The 25,898-nt window shown below is 42.5% G+C and overlaps 1 protein-coding gene across 1 annotated transcript; it reads right to left on the bottom strand.

Moving 5' to 3' along the window:
• Positions 1–628: 628 nt before the first annotated feature.
• TADA2A (transcriptional adaptor 2A) lies at positions 629–25,591 on the bottom strand. The gene is made up of 16 exons (XM_051635950.1): positions 25,431–25,591; positions 24,307–24,491; positions 23,549–23,655; positions 22,806–22,865; positions 22,097–22,188; positions 20,262–20,419; positions 18,968–19,056; positions 18,186–18,258; positions 11,862–11,925; positions 9,873–9,916; positions 9,239–9,349; positions 7,797–7,868; positions 7,028–7,160; positions 6,284–6,327; positions 3,987–4,060; positions 629–2,176 (listed from the first exon to the last, which is right to left on the bottom strand). Exons 2-16 carry the CDS (start codon positions 24,329–24,331, stop codon positions 1,991–1,993), a joined length of 1,332 nt encoding a protein of 443 aa, XP_051491910.1. The 5' UTR covers positions 24,332–24,491; positions 25,431–25,591; the 3' UTR covers positions 629–1,990.
• Positions 25,592–25,898: the final 307 nt, after the last annotated feature.

Below are 25,898 nucleotides of genomic sequence, written 5' to 3'. Positions count from 1 at the left end.
GTCTCCTTTCTGATTCCTCTCTTGACCAGCTACAGGATTGCAGCTCTCGCCTTCCCAGGGATCTTTCCTCCCTGATAGTTTCCAGATGGCCAAATTACTGAGCACTGCCCAAAGCACATGGCTTGGCAGCAGCTGGAGTTTGGGTAGTTCTGTTTGGTCAAAGTAGGTCCTGCTCGTGGTTCTGTTTGTGTCCCTTTGGGGTGAAGGAATGTCACTGAAGTTTGCTGATACCCCCCGTATCAGGATGGCCACAGTGGTACCTGTGGATCTGGCTCACCTCCTGCTTTTTTGTACAAGTCACAGCATAGGAGACTGGGCAAAGGTAGCTTGACTGTTTAACGTTAAAAGACAACTGGGAAAAACATTCCCAAGTATTTACATCTTACTTTGTCCATTTCTTTGGCAGTCGCAGTCTACAGTCTCAGTTTCTACAGACTTCAATCTTCAACATGTATTTTATTACTGTTGCTTTTCTTTAAATAGTAATATTTTTAGGTAATTTAGTGGTGACATCCATACAGCCTCTGTTGTGCATTTACCTCTTCTCTCTCATGGTGAGATGCAGATGGATATAGATCCAGACAGCTGCCTGACCTTTACAGTCTCATTCAAAGTCCAGGAGAATGGATTTAAGATTGTTTCAAGTAATTTTGATTTTATTACAAACCAAAATGCTTCACATTCAATGACACCTCAGGTACACAGGATAATTACTCTTTGGGGGAAAATGCCACCAAATCTAAACACTTTAAATAGGCATCAGTATAGTTGTAGCTCAGTTAAGCTTTTCCATGTGAGATTCCAAACTTGAGAGCACCCAACATGTCACCTGCTTTGGCTTTAGGTTACTTATGGGATGTTTGGTGTTCTGTGTTAGCAATGGAAGCTGTTTGATAAAGACTTTATTGCCTAGTTAACCATGCCAAACTGTGTCTGAAAGAACCATCTTCATAATCTAATTGTGTTTTAAAATACACGTTTTGTATGGAAGTCGTACAATGGGTTTTCTGATGTGACAGGGTGGGATGTGTGTGTAGTAACTTGTTGCACCTCATCATTGCTGTGTTGGTCAACTGGGTCTGTTGATACCAGTACGGTGAACTGAGAGAATGAAGCCCCAGGAACAGAAGGGCAGGAAGGGTGGGGCTGGATGCTCTGGGCAGTCTGTTGTGCTCTCTGCTTGTTATCTTTTGTGAGAAAACATCGTGGTACTGAGCATCTTCTTATTGATGTTTTGAAAAGGCGCTCTGGCTGTAACATCCAGCCTTTCCAACACACCGGAGCAACCGAGACTTACACAGAGGGATTATATATAACTTGGACAATCACAAATCAAATGAGGAGATGAAGCTTATTGGTTTGCACAGTGCTCTCATGCTGTGATACGTGCTAATATCGCAGGAAAGTACCAACTGTTGAGGAGCTTTCCTGCAATGTCTTTCCCATCCTTTATCACAATTCATTTAAAAGGACTGGACCACTGCAAGCTCTATTTTCATACCCTCGGGCATGTGCCATCTCCTTTGAAAGCTGACACTGTTTCAGGAGTACAAGAAGGGAGGGGACTGCGTTTTTATACCCTACAAAGTCAAAGTGTGACCCTCATTATGTTGTCCTCTTCTGTCCTTATTCTGTGTCACTGTCAGAATAAAAGTGCCGTGATTCTCTTTCTAGTTACAAGAGGTGTTAAGAGATGAAGGCCCATTCACATTTAAGATGAGCTTATTTGGCAAATGATTCTTTCCAGCTCTATGTGGCAGTGTAATTCTGACAACAGGAGAGTCAAAAGGAAACTAGACAAAGAAATGTCAGTATTCATACAATTTAACAAAGCTTCCTACTTGTTTTTACAAAAAAAAAAAGCCCCAGAAGATTTTAAACAAAAGGAAATGTCCTTCATTCAACACTGTTAAAATCTTTCAGCACTGTCAAAGTGACTTCAAAGCTTGTCCACATCTGTCTGCTCCAGCCAAAATGCTGATGTCTGTCCTCAGGCTTTTGTGATGTACCCTTCTCTGATAAGGAAGTCATAGATTTTCCTGGTTTTGTTCACATCGATCTTGATGAGTGCTCTAGCCTGAGCAAGTCTCAGGCCTCCTTGTTTGTTACACTCGTTCACTAAAGCAGCTTTATATTCTAAATAGGCTCCAGGGACCAACCTCACCATCTGACAGAGCTGGAAGACAAAAGGTGAAGTTAATAAACACCAACACTTGTCGTGCTCACTCTTTCTGCAGTCCCTGTTGGGGGAGTAACGTTGTGAATATTTTTCCGAAAACATTTTAAACGTGTTTTGTTTGCAAGGGGGAAGCACAACAGTAATTGCATTATGAGCTGTTTCGATCCACAGGTAGGGAGGGGAGGAGCTTGCCGGCTGCTGCATACAAAAACATTCCTGACTGTAAAATAAACTAGGAGGATGAAAGCAAGCTCTGGGCTCACAGGAGTGTAACTATGAGTGTGTCCTGTGTGGGCGTTGTTCTTTACAAACCAAGGGAAGTACACATGCCAAAGAGACTTGCAACCAGCAATTCAGCATGCTGGGCCAGAGCCAGGGAGGGCATCTGTCTATTAATCCCCTGCAGACTAAGTCTTTAATACCTTTCTACAAAAGCAGCCATGCACACAACGTCTTCCCCCTCCGGAAGCCTAGGGTGGAAACCACAGGGAGGGCATGATGTGTTGGGAAGTTTGGTAAAAGGAATTGCTTCTGAGAGTGCCTGTGCTCTGCTGTGAGGTTGCAATGCTCCCATTTAGCTTCCAAACACTGGCTGCCTTCTCCATGGTGTGCTGTATTGCGCTCCATAGAGATACTGGCTGTCTCCTCCTTTTAATAAGGAAATGCTTAATGATTGTTCCTCATTGATAGGAAATTGCAGAATTCAGAGGAACTCAGACTTTATGTCTCAGCTGACGAGGAAATCAGATTCCCCATATCCACTAATGGCCTAGGCACAATTATTTATATGCTGATGGAGCCAGAAATGCCATGTTCCATGGTGAAGCTGTGATCTGATTTTCAATGCTGCCAACTCCAGTGAAGGGGAAAAGCTCCCATGCAGAGGGAGAAGGCTGGAATACATCTGTGTTTTGCATACCCTGAAATCTGCCTTGTGGGCAATCTAAGGACTGATTGTGACTTCTATTAAAAAAAGTACCAGTCTTATACTTTGAAAGCTTTCCTGTGCTGCCTTTCACTGAATTAGGGGACAGGCCTACACTGGACTGAAAAACCCTGAGCCATAACTAGAGGGCAGGCCCCTTGCTGTGGTGTTTGCCTCTCCTGGGGGTCACAGTCCCATTTCTGGCTGCTTTGTTGATCCTCCCTGCATCTCTGATCATTTTAGGTGACTGTGCAAGAGCTGTACATGGGACTGCAAACCACAGCACCAGGCCAAGCCAAAACCATGGCTTAAGGAAACCCAGATTCCATTCTCTGCCACAGATGCACACAAAAAGCTTGGTATATGCACTGAGAAGCAGAAATATGGAGAAAAAAAAAATATGAAAGAACACCCTGTCACTGTCTCCATGGTTCACAGTAGTGTTTCAAGTGAAAAACCAACCAGAACTGGTTGAGGTTTAGCTGTGAGGTATCTGCAATACGAAAAGACCTACAGTGAAGCCCTTAAAATCCTCTGCCAATTAAAAAATTTCATAAAGAAAAAAATAACCCTTCTACTCACCCCAGCCTCACAAGGGAGGAAAAAAGGATGTCATACTCGGGAGGTTATGATGGTATGTAAGAACACCTTGGCTCACTCCACCTTTACTTTCTAAATAAGCAAACTTGCTGCAGCCATGTTGGATGTACAGTAACCGAAATCAAGAAGCCAACTGGAAAACCTGAATGCTTTTTGGAAGCAGGAAAGTGTAGTCAGGGCATACAGCTGAGGTGATTTTCACAGCACCTAAGGCAGATGGTGTGACCACCCCTGCACTGTGAAGATGAAGTTTTATGTAGATTATCTCTCTCCTTTCCTTACCTCCTTCTCCTTCTCGTTGAGTTTCTCTGTCCCTGGGAGACCCGTGAGGTTCAGTGGAGGGGCACTGCGTCTGCCTGCAGAGACAAGGAAGGAAAACACTGACAAATACTGGGAGCAGTTTGGCGGTGGCTGTTCCTTAGGTGTGTTATCACAGAGGCAATTAAATCCTGTGACATTAACCCAGTATGATCTCAGTGTTTATAGACAGGGTTATTTAAGGCTTAACACAAAAACGGTGCTGATGGTTTTGCAACTGCTGTGGTTCAGTGCTGTGAGTACCTGCATGAGGACTTTTGTGCTGTGACCCCTGGCTCACTGGCTTCTGGGAGGTACTGGAAGACAACAGCCTGTCATCCTGGCACTGCCCCTGGCTAAGCTGGGCTTTGCCTCCTGACTGAGGTGGCTCCTCCGGCCAGGGCAGGGAGGGCAGTGTGCCTGGAGGCTGCACCCAAGGGTGCACAGCTGTGTGACTGAACCCCAGCAGCTGGGAAGCCAGCACCTTGCCAGAAGGCTGAAATTATTTATTGGTGTGATTCAGCCAGTTCTCTGGAATTACTGGTCATTTCCCAAATAGAGTTTTCTTTAAATGCCTTTAGATATGATGCAGATACTGTAAAGCAAATGCAGCTTGTGGATTTATTTCCATCCTGATAAACAGTACTGAAAGAAACATCGCAACGCAGTCTGGCAGTTCTCACTTGTGCTACTGTTTTTAACTTTGCTCAGCTTTAACTGGCGCAGTTTAAACCTTCACAAGAGCTGTTTGCTTGCAGTGTTACTGTTTTTGGTTTGGGTTTTTTTTTCCTAATAGTATTTTTTTAAAACTTCCAGAGCTCGGAACAAAACTAGGGTTACTTACTTACATTTGTAGAAACTCTGTTGCCCCTGTGCTGTGGGTTGCATATTTGGCACTGTCAGATAGGTGTTTTTTTGTCCCAGGACAGACTTCCCAAATCTGGCAAAGTGATTATTAGATCTTGGAAAATCTGCAGCTCTATTTTCCCAAGAACTGTGCTGGCCACTGCTCCAGACCCTGCCCTGTCCGGGTCCTACCTCTGGGACTGGGCAGTCCCTTTCTCCTGTCCATCTGTAGCAAACAAATGAGCACCTGGCTGGATGAGGGGAGCCTGGCCAGGGAGAGAACTGAAGGGCTAGAAATAAGCTGGAGTTGTGAGTCTCTGGTTGGTGTAGAGGAAGTTATTTCCTAGCACTGCTCCCTCTTTCTGCAGCCTGGAATGAGTGAGTGGGCTATGATGAGACATGACAGAGTATGGTTTTACTTTTATAAACCTCGGAAATAATATACACACAAACTACAGTAAAGAAAACATATTAAGGTTGCAAAGTCAAGATCTCAAACTCTAGAAGTTAAGCAATGCTAATTTGCCCTCTTGTATATTCAGTATGATGCAGCCTTTAATTATATAGACACGTGGCAGTTTTTTCCGCAGCATCCTTGCCTTATTCAGTCTGCAGGATGTTTGTTTAATTACCAACTATATGGTATTTTGTTTGGGTTTTGTTCAGGATGTGATAATGGTTGTAAACATTGCAGGCTATCTGAGTTCTGTAGGCAAAGCAATTTGTGTTGTCTTGGGCTCTTCCCCTTCACTGGCCACTGAATACTTGACAAAAACATTAAGCCCTTCAGCTGAGGGGAGGCTGCACCCATTTCACGGACTCTGGGTGCCCAGCATGAGATCCACAATCCTGTCGTCTCTCCAAAACACTTACTGGACACTGAAAGAAGTAGGGGTCCTCTTGGTGGAAAACCACATAATTTGTGATTGCAGAATTAAAGAATATAAAGGTATACTCATATAAAAGGCAAACTGAAGTTGCACAGGCAACCTGTTTTGTCTCAGTGCTTGGTGCTGCAACCACTGCCTGCTTCTGAGGCAACTGCTTCTTGGTGATCTGCCTTCCCAAATTGCTCTCTGCTAGTTTCATATTGCAATGGTATGTACTTCATTAGAAAACCTGGATTAGCTTTACCTTGTAAAGATAAAATTTTCTCCTCATGTGAAAATTCTTTACTTTCCTGCCTTGTTAGTGTAGCTTTAGGATGGATTTTCCACCTGTAGTCAGAAAAATCTAGACATTCAGCAAAAAACCCTACAGGATTTGCACATGGAATGAATTGCCAATTGAGGTAATGACTTGGGCAGTGCTTAACCATGAGACCTGAGGACTGACACTTTTGCACTTAAGCAAGAGTCACTCTCCAGCTGGCTGTCAGAAACAGTATTGCTGATGTATAGTTGGCTCTTTATCACAGACCATCATCTAGCAGTTACCTGAATTTGAAGGAACTGGTACCGTGGGAGTCAGGCCGGAATCACTGAAAAGAAAGGAAATATTCAAATTGCCTTCATGTTTTTTTCTTTTAAGAATAACTGTATATATTGGCACTGAAACGACTTTTTCCCCAGCTTCTAATAATTATACAATTCAACTTGCATAAGTCAAGCCCTGATCTGAAGCCAACAGGATTTAGAAATATTTAGCACTCCCAGATTAAAGACCGTGTCTGAAACTGGTTTTAAAAAAAAAAAAAGGGAGGACAAAATAAAAAATTCAGTGTCGACTGATGAGGGAAATTCTACATCATCTTTTCAGACCACGTGGCACACAGGATGCACTTCCTTTGCTTTGCAGCTTGCTCCTTAAATCAAAGTGCTTGTGCAGGGTGACGACACGTTAATAATGCTGCTACATCTAAAACAATCTGAAACATTTCAAGTGTCATCTGTGCCCTCATTAATATCTATAAAGACTTCATTTCCCTCCATGACTTTATTAACAGCAGTTAAGCTACTGAAATATAGAATACAGAAAACTGAGGTTCTGAGCCCTTACTAGCCACTATCTTGCCTGCACAAGCACTGTTGCTGTGCTCCACAGTTTCTTGCCCTGCTGGGTTTTGCAGGCTGTTCCTGCTGTAATAAATGGGGAAGGCATTTGTTGTTAGCAGACAGAAAAATGATGCACCTGGCTACAGCAGAGGTGTGTAAAAAAGCAGAGTCTTACTGTGACCATACATGTCAGCTTGTCTGCTGAGCCACTGCTGGCAGGCACTGCTGTCCTGGATGTACTGCAGCACCTCAGACAGCATGGTGCGCTTCAGCCGCTCCTCATCCCGGCTCTTCTTCAGGTGATCATATGTCCTGGCACCTATGGGAACAGACCACCTTCTTCTCACCAGCTGCCTTGGTCAGTATTTCCAGACTGTTGGTTTTCCACTTTAGGAAATAAGTGAGAAACTGTTCTCTAGCTCTGAACCAGACTCTGATATTCTTCCTCATGACAACAACTTGGCATGGGAATGTTTTAGATTCCACCCTGTGCCCTTCCCCCCATTAATTTCAGGCCAAAAACAAACAAAAAAGGCTTCCATGATCCAATTTTGGGATAAAAAAAGCTATTTCATTTGTGTAGAGGTCTCAGGCCTCTCTGCATATCTCACACTTGTTGATATCCAGCAGAAGTGCCCAGAGATAAATATGCACTGGAGACCACTGTGTCATGACACCTATTTTTTTTCTTTTTTCTTCCCTGGATCTTTTGCACAGTGGTGACTAAAGCAGAGCCCTGTGACACAGCATGTTCTTCAAGCTGATGGCTTAAGCCAGCTTTAAAAGAGCACAGCTGGAGTGGAGCATTATTGCTAAAGCCTTGTTCAGTTAAAGAGCTAGGCAAACGCATTTCAAAAATAAATGTCTTTTTATTCAACACATCCTCAATGTTGTAAAATCATCCTTCCACACCTTGATGAATGGGAATGGGCTGAATAATGCATCAGGTACTTACTACAGAAGCTGGTGATTCCTGCTGCTCTGTATTCCTGGAGTCGCTTTATTTCCCTTCGCAGCTCAAATTCCACTGATTTACCCCAAGAGTAAGCAGAAGGGAAATCCAAAAACAAATGTGAGTCAGTGGGGATGTCAATGGGCTGTGGTGTATGTTGCTGTTTCTTACTTGTCTACATATCTGGCTATGAAGTACAGAGAACCACGGCCCGGCTAACCTCTCTGCACAGCCTGTATCTGACCTCAAACTCACTCTGTCACAAGACTCCTTGAGCAGAGATTCAAGTGAGTTTCTAGCACTTGTGTGCTCAGGAAAGTTATCTTTATGCTCTAACAGTTCCTTTGCCATATCCTGGACAAGGCAAATAACAATAATGTAGGATTTCTGGAAGGCATTTCAATAGGTTTGACAAATTATTCCATCCACGCTCCTTGCAGCATCTAATATTGTCTCTGAATATGATTTTCATAACTGGACCTTCCAAATTTTTTCCTTGCAGACAACTGTTTTTCTGCAGTAAGATGAACTACCATGTTTCTTTTCCTTAAGAGATATTTACTGCCTTTTATCAGCTGGCTACCAGGCATAGCTTAGTTTTACAGTAAGCAAGTTTGCTTGTCTTGAATTTGTTTACTCATCTTACTCAGGAGATCTGTATAATGTGTCTACTTGACTAGCAGGTTAACTTGAGGACTTCACTGTCACTACAACAACAAAATCAGGTTCTAGGACTAGCACTTGGCATGTGGGTCTCAGGATTTTGCAGGGTCATGCTCTTGGTATTTCACACAAGGTGTCTTGAAAATACAGTCGCAACTGTTTAAAGTGCTTTGTTCCTTCTAATGAGCAACAATTTTCTCAGTTTAAGTCAGAGAATTAAGCAGGATGTAATGACTCGTACTGGAATTTGACTAAATGCATGCTATGATTATGCAGAAAGACTCAGATGATTTGGTGATGGAACAATGCCTCTCCCTTTAAGGTAAGGGACATAATGACAGCTGCACTATATAATTATGTACACATAAATAGCTAAACATGTATCTTTCAAAGAATTCACAACTTGCTGTGAGCTCCCCATTCTTGATACAGACCTAATTTTTAGAGACTTTGTTCTTCTAGTGATATAGAATCCCAGTAAATGAATAGTGGTCTTTTGATAAGAAAATACTACTTCTAACATATGACCAAAATGGTCAGTCAACTGGGAAATGAAACAAAAAACTCAGACATGGTTTTGTAGAAAGAAAACCACTTGCTGCTCATTTAATGTATCAAGTGACAGATGTATTTGTTTTTCTGAGCTAGTTAGATGGGGAAGGAGGGGAAAAACTTTCTCCTGCCCTCCACAAGTGGCACGTATTTAGGAAAGGTTGTAGATGATGCAGCCCCTCATTGTGCCTAGTGGAGAACATCAGTTCTGAAAGCCTCACAGTACTCACGTGCATGGCTTTCAATGAACTTATCATGCTCTAGTGGTCCAAGGATCCGCGCAAATCGTCTCATGGCTTCGTACAGGTCCTGAACCTCCTTTGGGTATCGCCTCTCCAAAACTAGAGAGGGGAAAATTATACACCTTATCACTCCTACTGTGAGAATAAACTCAGTGGAACCTGAAGTGACTACCAGCCTCCCTGGACTGCCCAAAGATCCAGACTTGGCACACTTCTTGGCCATTTTGGTGTCACAACTACAAACTGATCAGTGAAAAGCAACAAAATTAAGCAGCCCTTACAATTCTAAAAGCATAAAGGATGATATTTAAATGTTGCTTGATCATTTCTTAGAATAGTGGGATGTACTTGAAAGGCCCAGATTTCACCTTCTTCCCTCTCTCTACTTGAAGCCCAAAATGCTTCCAAAGAGCAATTCTGAGGCACTAACTAAACCACTGAGCTTGGAGTAGTTAGAGCCAGCCGGCTGGAAACAGGGCAGGAAATCAGCTGGAATTCAGGCCACCTGAATGTGTTCCAGTATGAATAAACCACACTGGAGCACTGGAAACTGTGAACATGTGAAATTCTACTTCCTGGGTAAAGGCCACTTTGAAGTTAAGCAGTTACATCGGATACTCACTCTGAAATTTTCTGAGGTTGATTAGGCCATGATCTCTTATAATTCTGTAATCGAGAGCAAAATGGTATTAATAAAAGGCTTCGACTGATGCGTTACCTCATAAATACAAAGGCTTCAGAAGCAACTTTGATTTATACCATCAGAGGGGTCTAAAAGTGAACACATATGTAATTTCCATAACCTTTGAGCTGGGGAGCTGAGAAACATAATGTAGTGATGCAGCTTTAATCAGGCTTTAATCAGAGGACATTTGGCTAGTGGTGTGCATTAGTCCAGCTCTGACAGCACTAAGGGAGCTACAATCACTTCCAAGGTTTGAAATAGCTGCTTTAGGCACAGATTTTGCATCTACTGCATCTAACAACTTGTCCTTCCAACATCAGAGGTAAAGGAATGTCTCACAAAGTGTGATTTCCAGCTTCAGGAGGGACAAATTTCCTGCTAGAGCAAGAGAGATGGATTGTCCATTTCATCACTGGGAGCAGGATGAAGGAATTTTCTCATGACAGCTTAGATTTTAGGAAGTGGAAGATAACTTAGGCAAGTCACAAGTTTGAAATGCTCCTGACAGGATCAGGGAAATGAGCAGTGTAAAAAGGCAGGTAAGATATTTACAAGTGCATGACAAAAACAACTGTCACAGGTTTCAGCAAATGTCATGTGGTTGTTGCTATGTAGTGATCTAACAAACGCATGACTTTGCAAATGATAAAGAGATACTACAACGTTAGGCTTGTCAAGGTCAGGTTGGAATTTGCTCTATCAAATAATTAATTTTCTTTAAAAGAATATTCCTGCCCCGTGTTCAGCAGTGACATCCACACTCTTATTTCATTTTCCAGATTTTTGTCCTATCCTGCTGTAGAAACTTGACAAAAACTGACACTGATTTGAGTAACTCAGCCTTGTGGCACTTTCTTTTAGTATGACATGATTTGTCATAATGGAAATTATACCACATCAATATTTTTAATTTATGAATTAAAAAGAACTAGGTCAATACACATCAACTCTTACCTGCCAGCAGAACTGTGCTGTATTATGAGAAGGAATGAAGGAGTCTTACCCCAGACTACTAATTCTTATAGCAGGGAGTAATACAGCAAGATATAATTTTAAATATTGAACAAAGTATTTGAAAGTTATAATAAATTTGAATGTAATTAATAGATGGAGTCCTTCTAAAAAGCTGTCAAATGAACTGAATAAATTATTCACACTCATGTCAGCAGTACAGTTATCTTCATTACAAATTGTGGAAAAACTAACTTATGGACCACTAAGAATTAAAAATAATGATGCAAACATTTCTATGGACAAAATGGGGGCTCAGCAATTAGTCATAGACTAGCAGCGTTTTTTTTTGGTTTTTTTTTTTTTCCCCTAAAGTAGAACATGAATAATGTGCAGCCCATCAGCACTACATAGGGAACAAGAAGAGCAGAGATTTGCCTCTCTTTTCTGGTCCCTAGCCGTGGATCTGTGACCAGTTTCTCAAGTATTATTTCAGTTTCTCACTCTGCAAGATGGCTTTGTGACCTTGTGAGTTGTGCTGGGAGGTTAGTTAGTTATATGTAACTGGATTTGAGCTGGCCATATGAACAGCACTGCATAAATGACTTTCAGGCAGAAAAAGGACTGGAAACCAGGTTTTTCACAATTAATGACTTGAGATTTTAAGGGAGAGTTATGGTGTGTAGGGGGTCTTTGTCAGCCATGTATACAAATAAGTACCAGGGTCTGTTAATCTGTGTTTTCTGGGCTGGTACTTTTGCTAAAACCATCTGCCTGGTCCTAATCTGTGCACAGAAGGAGAGCCACACATCCAAGATGAAGCTTCTCATGCAAATCTCATAGCAGAAGGTCTCCATGCAGGGGAATTGTCTGGAAGGATGCTACAGGAAATCAATTTTGTTTAGTATTAGGACAACGCTGGGACCAAACCATGGTAATGAAGGAAAGGAACACAGTTAAGGCTTGAAAACTCACTTTTTTCTTCTTTGTCTTTCCTTTAACCTGGAGTGGTAGATATCTACAACTGCAATCTTTAGAGCTGCAAAATAATAACAATGTTATGACAGAATACATATGTAATCACTGTCTTAGGCTAATTTCCAAGCATTTATGTACATGGTAGGTTGAAATGGTGACTCTTCTTTGCTGTTTTAAATCCTGTGGCAATTTTACAGGGGCATAAAGTCACTAGAGACTAATCCTCTGCAGACTGTATGTGCAATCTGTGGGAGCTTTCTTTTGCTTACTGCTTCCAAAGGCATTACTCCCTGTAGACAAGAACCTGGGTAGATCCTGAAAATTCTTTTCCTTCTTGAACTATTTTACTATTAGCACTTATTTGTTCCTTCACACATGCATTTCTTAAGTATTCCTTCTCCTGAAAAGCAAATATATCAAATTTAAGGATCTGAGGTGTCATCTTTGGACAGATACTTCTTTGCACAGAACTCCAAAAAATAAAGACACAGTTCTGAACTCTGAAGATTCAAGTAGCCTTTCCTGCAGTTCTTAAAAACATCTACAAGATTTTAGCTTGTTAACTTCTAAACTTATCTGTCTGCCAGAAGAACAAAGAGAATAGTTCAGGACAATGTGAAGAAGCACAGGAAAAAGCCATGCTCATTAGAAATTGTAGCCTTTTCAAACTCAAATCTGTCTGCAGTCTGGCTGGTCCATTCAGAGATCCTTCAGCTTCTTTTTCCTGGGACCATTAGGTTAGTAAGCTTTTTTGGCAAATTCTTGAAAGAAAAAATAAGACACCTATCACCTTCCCTCCCCTAATTTTTTTAAATAATACAACAATTCTAGGTCATTAAGTAGGCGAAGAGTTGGCTCATTTCCTGGTTGGCTATTTCCCCTTTAGGTTAATCATTTCAACACACTCTCAGAAGGAAGAGGCTCACAACTTGACAGTGGGTTTTACAGTCTGTGGAGACAACACACAGCTCCCTGAAACTAAGCAAGAGCATGTCCCCTTCCCACCCTCTGTGCTGTGTAAACAGGGCTGGCCTGAGCATGACAGAATCCAGAATCCACTCCTCTCTAGCTACAAGAAAAGAGCAAAATTGATACTGGCAGTTTATTGATTGCACTCTTGGATAAATAATTAATAATGCAATTAGGAAAGAAGTGTGGTTATGCATCTGTTTTAAAATACATATTTGTATGTAAACACCAGGAAGGCCCTAATCTCTAGGCAATTCATCCTTGCAGTCCTTGGGTAATAAAATTCCTTATAAACAGAGACAGCTGAAGCCTGAGGGCCGTGAGTGTTGGCTCAGGAGCCAACAATTTGGAGTTACAGTTGCTCATCCTGTATTAGCAAAAAAAGAATATCTCCAATTTATACAAAATTTATCTGATATTCATCTGAGAGTGAAAGATGATATGTGAAGATAGGAGGGGTGGTACAATATTCTTACTCCTTTTTGCAAATTTATTGGAAAAAGAGTGTGGAAGAATCATCATGTGTTTTCATAAAAGAGGTATTTAAGTTTCCTAATTTAAGAACAAGCACAGGTAGCAAATTCTTCTGCTTGCTTAAATGTGGGGACAAGAAATTGAGAAATGCAGCAAGTTAAACATGAATGAAAAAATACTACCAAGTGTTGGAATCAGTGCTAATTTATGTATTATATTTATATATTGTTAAACCCTGTGGAAACTAAGCTATCATGTTGTTTCCTGGGGTTTGAGGGGGCAGAACTTAATAACTACATGCAGAAATTGCATCGGAGAACCTCTATAAATATCACATGTAATTATCTACCTATAATATTGCATTTTAATGCTTTCACCTGAATGCACCATTTTCTGAAAGAAATTACAATCAGCTGGGGAGGAGAAGGAAGGTTCATGAGAACAAAGGAAGGAAAAAAAATTGAGCTTCTGCTTACAGATAAATTAGTATTTGCTGCCACATGCACTTTTGGAGGGGGCTTTTGTTTTTAATAGACATATTCACACAGGAACAGCTGATTACAAGATCTGGAATGCATGAATAACTCAGACTACTACACTGTTACATGCTGCATTGAAATGAGAAAAGAGCTGCTGTGCGAATGAGAATGATTTGCCTGTGCTTTTCCCCATGGATTATACCAGGGAGGCAGTTGTTTGTGTTGGTAATTGTAGATAATCCAAGCTGACACTGTGTTCAAAGTGTCCATTTTGGAAAATGATAAGGTTCTTAGGGATGGTCAGAGTAGCTTTGAAGGATCCAGTGATAGGCAGAAATTCAAGGCTCCTTTCTCCATTCCAAAAAATCAAAATATTTTGGTTTCTCAAGAGTGTGTCCAAAACAGTTTCTTTGCTTCTCATTCCCCTTCAGCCTCATTTGGTCTGCAAAAACTTTTTTGAACACTAATGAGTGAGACCTTTGTTTCATGCTAGCTAACCTCTGTCTGGCATGCAAGGCCCAAATAATGGGAAGAATGGAAACTAATCAAAGTAAACAGGCTGTGTACCCAGTTGGTACAAACTTAATGGCTACAATCCAAATTCACTCTCCCTAGGGGAGAGCAGGACCCCAGGCAAACAAGAGGATCTGCCTTCAGAGCATGTCAGGAACTTCCCCAAAAGAGTAAACATCATGTAATATTTAGGAGGACATTGGCTGCCTTGTATCTTATAAAATGAAATTTCACTGCTCTACAGGCAGAGTCACCATCTATTTCCACTCACTCCTCGACTTGTGGTTTCAGCAATTACTTTCCAGTGTTACAAGTAAAAATCATTTCTATGGGAAGGAAAGGAGAGAAAAAGCCTGGAAAAAGATAAATTCCTAAGGTTATAATTTAGTCTGAGGAAAACTTGTAATTCATGAAATATTTAAACACTCTGGGCTGACTGAGATTTGTAACTACTTGTTTCTTTTGATCTGTCCATTATGTTTTTGTTTAACTGCAATATGTATTTGCATGCACTTACTTGCAAGTAGTGAAGAAAAATTATCAGTTCAATATGTTAATTAAAACATAAGAGATTTCATTTTATTTCTCCTATCTCACTAATATCAAGAAGTGACTGAACAGTGCCTGTGACCTCCTGTGTGGTGGGAGGAGCTGGTGAGACAGCAGGTACAGGTGTCTGAGCTCCTCAGAAAAGGCTCTCTGGGAATCTTCCCACCTTGTATCAAATTGCATTCTACCAGCTTGTGGAAATACTGAGAACTTCTTCAGAGCTGAGTAGAGCAGAGACAGAGAGAAATAAAAGAGGGAAAATGCAATTATATCAGGAAACACAGGTCAAGTATGTTAGATCTAGGACTTTTAAAAAATCTATTTTTACAAAATTTTAGGAAAAGCAGAGCAGTGTAGGGAAGTAGAGAGTAGGGAAGGGAAGAAGGGGGAACTCCTTTACGATGAAAGCATGAAATATTCCTGTGTTACATGCAACCCAGACATTGCAGCACTGATTTGTGGCTTGTGAAACAAAAGAAAGAAAGACCATAGAAATTATTCTGGTTGGTGTGTTCTCAGGGTCTGGCTTGAGTAGTTTTCAGAAAAAAACAAACTGAGGAGTTTTTCACAAAGTTGATACTTAATCTATGCTGCAAGACTCCATTTCTGTGGGCTATAAAATGTGCTAAAACCCTGTTCTACATCTTTACCTTTTTAAAGAAAAAAAGGTTGCTGTTTGGCCAGCAAAAATGTGTCTCAAGCAGGTGTGGAAGGCAAACACAGGGCAGCTTTCCAAGGACTTTTCTGTAAGATCTAGTCTAAGAAGTTTGCCAGTGGGCAGGGCTGGGGTTAGAGGCACGTTGGAGCCGCCACCTGGAAGCAGTGGGACAGGCACCCTTGGGAGAGAGCAGGTGAACCTGGGCCTCCAGGGCTTCTCACAGCTCCTCTGCCTGGTAACTAGAATGCACAGAGGTTTCTTAAGCCATCCACATCCCTGTCCCTGCCTTCAGATCCAACTGCTGAGCCAACTGCTGCATGAAATCTTAACAATTAGTTGCAAAATATTCTCAAGCAATCAAGCAAAGTCAGGATCTGAGATCTCTGGGGCTGCAAGACAAGGGAGGGTGTGGCTCCTTCATTCTTTTTGGTAACTTGGAGAAAGGCAAGATCTAATTCCAAAGTTTTTTTTGTTTTGTTTTGTGTTTTTTTTTTTTTTAAATAATTCTTTCTCTCTCCAAGATGCCTCATGTAAAAGAAAAACAGCTGGCCAGACTCTGGGGCTTCATTTTTTAGAGGCATTCTCTCTCATGTGGGCAGATCTAGGACAGCTGTGGGAAGGAAGGTGCCAGAGTCCCTGAGCTAAGGGAGAGAAAATGTAATTGGTCATGGTACGTAACCTCTGCCAAAGAGTTTTCACAGGGTAAATGCCTGGCATCCTATGCTAAATATTGAAGATAACTGAACAATGGACTAGAGAACATCCAATGAAATTATCAGGCAAAAGATTTGACAGACAGAAGGAAGTATTTTTTCACACAACACATAATGAAATTGTAGAAGTCCTAACTCAATTGTGGAACTCACTGCTACAGGATGTTACAGGGGCAAAAGTAGAAATACATATAGTTCTAACAGTAGTTAGTTAAGCTCATGGAGCACAGATCCTTTGGGGAAAATGGTCAGAATACAGCTTGTGGCTCAAGAAGTCTCTAAACCTACCACTGCAGGAAACATGGAAGATACACCAGGAACAGTGTCAGCCTACATTTGCCTTTTCTTACATTCTTTTCCTTTTTCTTACATTCTTCTCCTGTGAGGGTACTAAGAGGACACTGAGCCAGATGAACCAAAGGCATTGGCTCTGCACAGCTTTATGATATTCTGAAGAGATGAGGAAAACTGGTTTTTGCACTCAGATTGACAAACAGGAGGCTGGGAGGAGATATCTTAAATCGCTGAAACGTGCAGTGGGAAATGTGAGGGGTAAAGCAGCTTGAATGAGTATTAAGCTACCAATTAATTAACAGGACTAGGAAATTATTTTGCTTTTTCTGCTTACCAGGACTAAGTATAGGACACGAAAGCAAGAAAATGTACTTTTAAATCCTAATAAAAAGAAACAGTAGAGGGGTGGCATGATGAATCTGTGACATGTCAGTCCCCCTTCCAATAAACGTTAAAAGGGAAGAGAAACTGACATACGAGTCTCATAACCTTTTCTGAGCCAAGGGAGTTAGCATTCCTTAAAACTCTGTGCACTGCTAAATTTCAAACTGATTTTTTAAGTTTGGAAAGACTGTAGGAAACAGGATTTGTCTGTCTCCAAGGGGTGCTAAGGGCTTGAGCTTAGAACTGCCTCAGACAGATGGCAAGATTCTGACGCATAAACACTTGTATGTTCTTATAAATGTGCAGAAAAGTATGATATTTCCTTCTCTATAGATTAAAACTTCATTTTGATAATTCCTGTTATTTGATATTACAAAGGCAACAAGGTTCACAGAAACTCAGTAGCAGTAATTGAACTCGTGCAACAACCATCCTCTTCATAGTAAAAAAGAAAGTTGTTCCATACAGCTAATGCTCCTGTGACTCCATGGGCATGTTTAACAGCTGGAAAGCCACACAACTTCAGGAGCAGAACAGTTTCAGTGTGTTGCAGATAGTCTTAAACTCCACACCACCCTGCTGCCTGTATCAATACCTACCCTGATATCAGATTTCTGAAAATGACAGAGGTTAGATAAAGTGACAGATCTTCTAAGAAACTAGACAGAGTAGGGGAAAGGAGTATTAGCAAAGAGAAAGAAGTCTTGCTCTTTCTGAATCAGAACAGAAGCTGTGTCTTGCTCTCATGCTCACAAACATCCTGTAGATGGGAAGAACATATTTCAGCTGGGGAGGGGAAGTAATATTAAGGCATTGGTGTTTCTGGTTTATAATAGGGCTGTAGGTCTGTTTGTTCCAACACTGCTGTCCTGCTGTTTCCAGACAAATTAGTAGCTTGGATAATTTGCTTCTACCTAGCTAAGCTTCCTCTATAGTTTATACTGAATAAAATATTTGTGTGTTTCCTAGGGAGGTGCCTACTACTAGTGAAAACTATTTGATTTCAGTCATGTTTTACTTGACAACTGGCTACATTTCAGTAGGAGGTGAAGTGCATTGTTTTACATGTAAGTACCATTTGCATGTCAATTGATTAAGAGTTTTTAAAATAGATCTGAAATAAGTACCACAGAAATGCCAGGGTTTGAATCCCAGTGTGTGGAAGTGAGCTCATTAAAAATGCATGCTCACTTTTTAAAAGGTGTGTAGAGAAGAACAGACCCAATGAAGTGTTGTCCAGGCCCTCTGAAACATTGTTTTCAGGCAGTGCTTGAAATAGGGGACTCACCATGCAAAATGTCTGAATCATCTTCTACAAAATCAATATCTCTCAAATCCCATTCAGCATAGTTGTCAAACTCCTGTAGAGATGATTAATTGTCACTAACTAGCATTGCAAAATTGGTATGACATTTCAGTGCATGCAGAAGTACTAAAAGCAGAGATATTTACTCATAAACAGCTGTACAAGTTTCCATCCTTGATCAACATAGATCACAGGGAAGCTTTAACTAGGGAACATATGACATGCACCCCCGTGGCTGGAACTGGAACAGGATGCTGCGCTCAGATAATGAGAATTAATCAGGTAATCTCCATGACTCCCACACTGTGGTGGAAACTCTGCTCCAATGTTCAAAAAAACAACAAACCCCTATATGTCTGAATTCATCACTGCGTGTGCAGGAGCTTGTTTTGCAACAGGAACCGGGGCCCTGGGCCCACAGCTAGAAACACTGAAAACAATGCAGGTCTTTCAAGTGCTCATTGGATCAGGCTCCTCTGTGCTCCTCTACAGCGAGTGAAATGGAAGCGTGCTGGAGCTGACCCCTTTCTCCAAGCATCTAATTCTCCACGTCCAGCAGCTTACATAAAGGCCATTCAAGCCTGGACATCTGGTGGGAGCCGCAGGCCTGCAGCGCCGCCTCGCTCGTTAAACCCTGCCCTTCATCACTCTGCCCTCTCACGCTTTGTACCTGGAGAATAAAGACCTACAGGCAAACAAGCCCGCGTTTCCTCATCTCGGGTTCAGCAGCAAGCTTAAAATAATGAGAGAGGAGAGAGTCTTACCTCGACAAAGTCAGCTCTGGCTGGCATGTACCCAGCCATGTCCCTGGAGAGCAAGGAATCAAAAGTAGGCCGTGGGGGATCATCAGCAGCTGAAAAAATAAAGGGGTTTGAGGTGTTGTGTAGGGCTTGGGGTCTTTTTTAACACAAAATTATCTGTAAATATGTGTTTCTTTCGCAGGAAAAGTGGGAATAATTAGTTGAAGAAAAACACCCCGACTGGGCTTTTATTCTGCTTTATATACAGAAAAAGACTGAGTTCATCCAGAGGAAAATGCATTAATCTGGAGATCTTCACAGTATTCTCAAAAGTCAAACACAGAAATTCAAGGTAATAAATAGGTTCTAAAATGTAAACTCTACATTTCAGAGCTCCGCATCCCTCTGGTAAACCTCTGCAGATCACTTGGTCTCAGCGTGCAAGTTCTTTTAGTTAATAGCAAGAGGGGTGTTAAATCTGCCATCTTCTGGGTGCCATTTACAGAGCTGCAATTAAAGCTCCACAGTTCTGAATTTTTACAGTGCTTCCCAACTGAGGAGCTCCATGTTTTACAGTCAATAATGGACCGAGGCTCACAACACCCTTGTGAAGGAGCTAAGCACTCCAAGTCCCATACTACAGTTAAAGCAAGTTGAGGCACAGAGATTTTGTCTTGGCCCAGGTCACATAAAAAAATCAATGACAGCCAGGGACAGAACCAAAATTGTCCAGTTCCTGCTGCTTTAGCTCTAACCACTTTATTGTGAAATTCAAGCCTCCAGATACCAAGCAATATTTTTTTTTTTTATCCAGCCATTTTAGGGAGCCTTATGATAGAACAGCTGTGAGACTGGGGGAATTCTAAAGATGTTTCATTTAAGAAAAAGCTGGATATTTGTTTATTAGTGACATGTACACTTCTTAAAGGGCAGTTTTAAAAAGAGAGATGTTAAGTCAGTGTAGTTTAAAGTGATCAGCAGTTAGGCCTGGCACACAGTGGCTCATCAGATACAGTGTTTTAAAGGTAGAAGCCCTTCTCAGTCAACTGTGCAGGGCCTGAACAAGAGAAATAACCACCCTGGCACAATGGTGAGAACTCTCACTGGTGTTTACGGCGAAGGACGTGCTGTTGTTCCCTGCCACATGTGAAGTAGCTTTGAGTTAGTTGTCTCTTAAATTAATATGCACGTCTAGGCTTTCGCTGCAGCGATTTCTGTCAGTGACCATGTCCAGTGGCTGTGCAGGAACTTCTGGTTTTGAGAGCCTGCTGGATCAGGGGAAGCTCCCCGAGTGTTCCCGTGGGCAGGGGATACTCACGGTGGAAAGGAATGGCTGTTTCGTGGTGCTGCACCTCCTCCGCCTGCTTCAGGTTCAGCAGCGTAGACGCAAACAAGGGATTGTTGATAAAGTGTTTCATGTAATGCTTCTCACACTCCTCCTTGGATTTTGTACACATCTGGTTGGCTACGTCCTGCCTGAAGTGGGGAGAAGGGGAGGCTTAGTATGAATAACACAGAAAGGTCGAAGGGTTTTTTTTTCTTAGTGGGAAAAGATCATTTTGGGCAAGAGGCTGATCCCACTGTGTGCAGAGAACTGATCTGTGAAGATTTTAAACTGAGAGAGGGGGGATTAAGGTTAGATTTTAGGAAGAAATTCTTCACTATAAGGATGGTGAGGAACTGGAATGTATTGCCCAGGGAGGTGACTGATGTCCCATCCCTGGAAGTTTTTAAGGCCAGGTTGGATGAGGTTTTGTGCAACCTGGCCTAGGTAGGGTTCCCTGCTCATGGCAGGGGGGTTGAAACATGATGATCTTTAAGGTGCCTTCCAACCTTAATGATTCTATGATGTCTGAATTTTGCACACTCACACTGAACCAATACTTACATGTGCTAGAAAGGACATTTTTGGTGGTCATGAGTAATGCAACTCACTGTCTTTACAGGAGAAACTACCTGGCTGATGGAACCTATCAAATCTTTTATATGCTTGAAATGTAGTATTGTTATTTGAGAGATTTTTTATATATTTCACTAACTCCAGGTAATGGCAAATTCTAAATCCAAAATTGCATTCTGCTTCTCAAGTGTCTCTTGTGATTTTAACTGCAGAGTGGTTTCCCCTTTCAAGTAGGAATTTTAAACAGGTTTGGTTTTTTTTAAAACACTGAGATGGTTGTACAAAACACATTCTAGAAATCTTGCCAAAGTTTCTGGGAAAAATGGTTTACTAGAAATGTGAAATATTTTGCCTTAATAAAATGGCTGTGCAAGTTGAGGTTGTTAAAATAATAATAATCCACCAGCAGGAATAATTTTGATTCCTGATAAATTAAAATCTGGATGTGAGGGATTCCAGGAAGAACAGTCAGTTTTTCCTTTATTTGGTAAGGGCTGAAAAAAGCCAAGTGTTTAAGGAAAAAGTTAAGATTACTGTATGGCTAAGTAGGGCAAACTGTACTAGACAGCACACTTACAGAACATAACTGCCACCAGTTTTCAGTCTTAATTATGACAGCAATGTACAGATAAGAACTCACAGTTCTGTTCCAGTGAAGTCTGGAGTTCTGTACTTTTAATACAGCTATTTTTCATGAAGGAGAAGAGAGAGAACACGTGACTATAGATCTCCTTTATTTACAAATGCATACAAATCTTGTAGCATCTACAGAAATTAACAGAACATAATATAAAAATACTAAGTATTTCCAGTGTTCTATCAAAAAAGTGACAGAGAAGCAGGAAACCTCTAAAACTAACAATACCAGGCTAGTTAATTGTAAGCAAACTGGAACCACACAAAATAAGAAATTCTGTAGTTGGTTTTTATGTAGGAGTAAATGGAGACACAGCAAATCCTGTGCAGTAGCATAGCTCCTGCAAAACCCAGTGTCTTTAGTGCAAACTGAGGGAACTTTGTGCTTCACTGGAGGTGCCCTGCATCTCATGAGAGGTCTCATCTATCTAACAGCTGATCTGCAAAGAGAATCTGCTGCCCTAGTCTTCCACTTCAGCTACTAAATTGAGTGTCTCACCCACAGTAAGTCACTGAACATTCAATGTGCACTGATGTAGTCAACAGCAAGCTCCAGTGAAATGAAAGGAAAAACTACCCATCATCTGCTGAAGTTGGCTGAACCACTAAATTCTCACCAGTTTCCAAATCCACAGTCCATCACAGCTTCTAGGAGAGCCATTTCCTCTTGAGCTGTCCAGTTAGGATCCAAGACAGGGAAATCAGAAGTCTGGAGAAGAGAAAAGCAAATCACATACTGTGATCTTCTCTTACAATCCACCACATGACAAACAAAGATGTTCTAAACTACAGGGCAACTGGTACTTTTAAACTTTCACTCTGTTCATGAAACCTGATACAATAGTTGTTAAATTATTTAGGCTATTGGGTCATCAACTATAGTAAAAAACAGTTGGTTGCTACAGGTCTTTTGAATATACTGTTACAGGTTGTATCTACCAGCTGTAATTTGACACTGTGATGCTATGAAACACAACAAAATTGTGGAAGACTTTTCAAATTCTTAATTTTGGGGTAGACAGAACAATAATAGAGAAACAGAAGTTGATTCATATGGTTAAAGAACTGGATGTCTAGTGAGATGCACTGTGCTATCTAGGCACAATAAAAATTGCAGGTAGTTTTAAATGTCTCCACTATTCCATTATGTTTTGGGTGGATATTCTTCTTTGCTCTCAAGGAACATGTGTTTTTGGAATAGTTTTGAACCTCTAAAACAAAGAATTAATTTTTCAATGCAGTATTAGTTTGAGACAAAAGGGTCTAACTCCTGGGAAGTTCTGAAAGCTTAAGACTGAGTAGGTGTTATCTAAAAGGAGTATTTACCATTATCTCATAAGTATGATCACTTTGATGTTTCTTGTATTCAAATCCTCTTGTGAAACACTGTAGAACAAAAGATGAGCATTATGTTAGTCTCTTCTGCCCTGAAAACATCTTATTTGGTCCCTTTTTTCCTTTTATTCTCTGACCACTGGGTATCCAAAACTGACCACCTGATATGCAGAAAAAGGTACTTTTTTTCTGATTTCATCTTTCATAATGAAAATGTATTTATTTAGTAATTAATACTGACAGTATTTCTGTGGTTATCATATCACACACATCATTTTTAAAGAAGTGTATCTGGTGACAAACAACTATTGCCAATATTGCAAACTTTCCTCAAATTTTCTTTTGCAAGGGCAATGTGTGGTGGCAGGGAAAGAGTGTTTCTTGATGGCTTTTCTTTTCCATGCCATCAAATAATGACAGAAAGGATACCTCTCTAGACATGCAGCAGCCTGTTCCACTACACAGCCAGGCTGGCTGCATGTCTCTAGGTCACTTTGGCTGCGTGTCTTAAATCTCTTTGGCTGCCTCCACAAAAATCTCCTCCAGCTGCTCATGCCTCAATTCTTCAGCCTCCGACACTTTCTTTGTCATTTCCCTGTCCCTGAGCAAGTAAATGTTATTGATACAAGTTTACAGAGACCAGTTATTAATGTGTTTGTGGAACTGCTTGGCACTGGACAGGCCTTTGATGACTTTCTCAAAGAACTGACCTTTGCTTTTACCCTTGCACTCACCTGCAAGCACAGGAGGAAGGGAGGAGGCCCACACTCAGCACACTTAACGTAGGGCTCCGTGAGGTACGAAGAGCAACCTCGGCATGGAGGCTTATCAAAAGGGTCATCTGTGAAGCCAAAAGTAAATCTCATGCACCACAAACAAGGCACTGGTTTTGCAATCACCTAAATTCACTGGTCTCCAGTGATTTTAAGTGAACTCAACTGCATAAAACCCCTTTGCATAAAACCCTTTTCCAGACTGTGGCTTCTCCAAGTATCTCTTAGATGTTCCTTGTTCAGCTGGAGGCCTTATTTGTGGAGAACACTGCACAGACAGCTGCAGTCTCCCACCCATCGACCTCCAGTCAGACTCCTGAAGCTCAATGCTGTGGTTGCAAAGGCCTCAACAGGATTGCCCTGTAACCCATCCAAACCTCAGACTCTGCTCAAGTTGCTGAACGAGGAATGAGCCACTACTCTGCAAGTTCTTCTTATTTTGTTCATTGCAAAGTAGTCAAAATAAATAGACTGTCAAGTTAAAAGCCACATTTTTTCCAAGAAAATGGATTTGAACTAGCCCAAATATAAAAAGCAGATAGAAACACCCCCCTCCCCGAATTCCTGAGTCATTAATGTACTTGTGCTTCTGAGAATTTGATCAAAGAAGTGATCCTGTGGAACAAATACTGCTGGTTTTCTGTCTCCCTCCCCTAGGCAGCTGCTAATGTCTTTAAACAATGGCAAACACTTTCCAAATGTCATCTTAAGGTACTTACTACTGAAGGAGGCCAGACGCTCCATTCCTCCCCCTTGGTGCTGTTCTTGCTCCTGTGTGCAAAGCCTGTCTTGCTTAAAAGTCCGTAGTGTAAGCCTTGTCCTGGGCAGGATGTCCAGAAAGGGTGTTCTCTCCCTGGAGATGTCTCTCAGGCAGCTCTCACAGATGAGATCCTCCCAAAGTGTCCTGAACAGAAAAGGAAAAACTCAGCAGTCGTCTTAACAGGGCCCATTTGACATGTCTGAGGGTCTGTTTTCTGTGTGCGAGAAGAAATCAAATGCAGAGAGCTGGGATACAGCGTAAGAGATGATAAGTGATGGGGATATCAACCAATCCTGAACAGAGGCTTAGAGTGGGAATGTTTGTGCTGAACAGCTGTTGTGCAAGGAAGTGTTCTGCACCTCCAGGAAGCACTGGGAAAAGAACGAACATGGTAGAGGCATCACTGACACAGCAGTCCAAAAATCTACCACGTTGAAGCCAACCACTCTGAACAGCCCTGATCCACCAGAACCTGTACAGTGAGGTTCTACAGCGTCACTGTCAGGGAATTGAGTTGCTTTCCTTTGTGGGGTCTCTAAAAAGTCTCACTTTTACAAGGTATTTTTGCTGGGAATGGCTCAGATTTCTCACTTACTGAAGTTCACGTTTTCCTTTCTAGACTTTTCTCCTTCACGTGCCACGTGAGGAGACATGGTCCTGTGTCCAGGGACACCACTGAAGCTGTGCAGCCCCTCCAAGAAAATGGCAGCTGCTTCCACCCTCACTACACATCCCTGCTCCTCTGCTTGGATATGCAGAGAACCGAGAGCAACTCCCAGCTGGGGCTTTTACCCCGTGGCCGTAAGTGACACAGCACAGCCACCTCCGGGCACTCACTTCCCCCTGGGAACTGCAAACCATTCTAACCTCACCTCCCGGGGCTGCGTGAACCCGCGCACCAGTAACCCCAGTGGTGCAGCCCCGTGCACTCCCCACATCCCAATCCCCAAAAACCCGACTCCCCAGACCCCACATCCCACCCCCAGCTCCCCCCTGGCGGACCCTTCTCTCCGGCACCGCCAGGCGGCGCTCCCCGCCCCTCCGGGCCCCGCCCCCCGGCTCCCGCGCGCTCCCGCTCCTCACCCCCCCCCGCGCCGTCCGTCCGTCCGGACACCGTCCTTCCCGTTTCCCCCGCCCCGGAACGGGCTCCTCCCCGTTACGGTGCGATCCCCACTTGCCCGTGCCGGGCCGGGGCGGTGGCGCCGCTCCCCCGCCGCCCCTCACCGCAGGCTGAGGCGGCGGGCAGGCCCCGCGCCCCGCCCTGCGCCTGCGCCGCGGAGTGCGCGGCCCCGCCCCGGGTGAGGCGGGGGGTGCGGGCCCGGGGGCTTCCCGGGGGGGCTCCCGGGGGGTTCCCGGGGGTCCTCAGCGCCAGGAGCTCTTTCCAGCCCGCCTGGAGCCTCCGTGCTCCGCCCGCCGTGTCTGCCCGGCCCTCGCTGGGGGGGGGGGGCCGCGCCGCGCTGCACCGGGGGAACTGAAACTCCTTCCCGGAGCAGCTGATCAAAGAGTTTTCAGGTGGTGCCTGGTTCCTGTCAGTCCAAGGGTTCCTTCAGG

The sequence above is a fragment of the Apus apus genome, chromosome 18 (assembly GCF_020740795.1).
Source record: "Apus apus isolate bApuApu2 chromosome 18, bApuApu2.pri.cur, whole genome shotgun sequence".
In the NCBI taxonomy this organism is placed as follows: Eukaryota; Metazoa; Chordata; class Aves; order Apodiformes; family Apodidae; genus Apus; species Apus apus.
Note: the sequence above shows the minus strand (reverse complement) of the source record. Positions and strands in the feature narration are given on the sequence as shown.

Excerpts from the sequence above, each read along its gene's own strand:
- TADA2A (XM_051635950.1), bottom strand. The coding sequence starts at position 24,331 with ATGGAGCGTCTGGCCTCCTTCAGTA. Across the intron at positions 11,926-18,185 it reads TGATTCAGACATTTTGCATG|CTCTAAAGATTGCAGTTGTA; the intron begins GTGAGTCCCCTA and ends ATTATTTTGCAG. Across the intron at positions 6,328-7,027 it reads CTCAGCAGACAAGCTGACAT|TGATTCCGGCCTGACTCCCA; the intron begins GTATGGTCACAG and ends CTTTCTTTTCAG.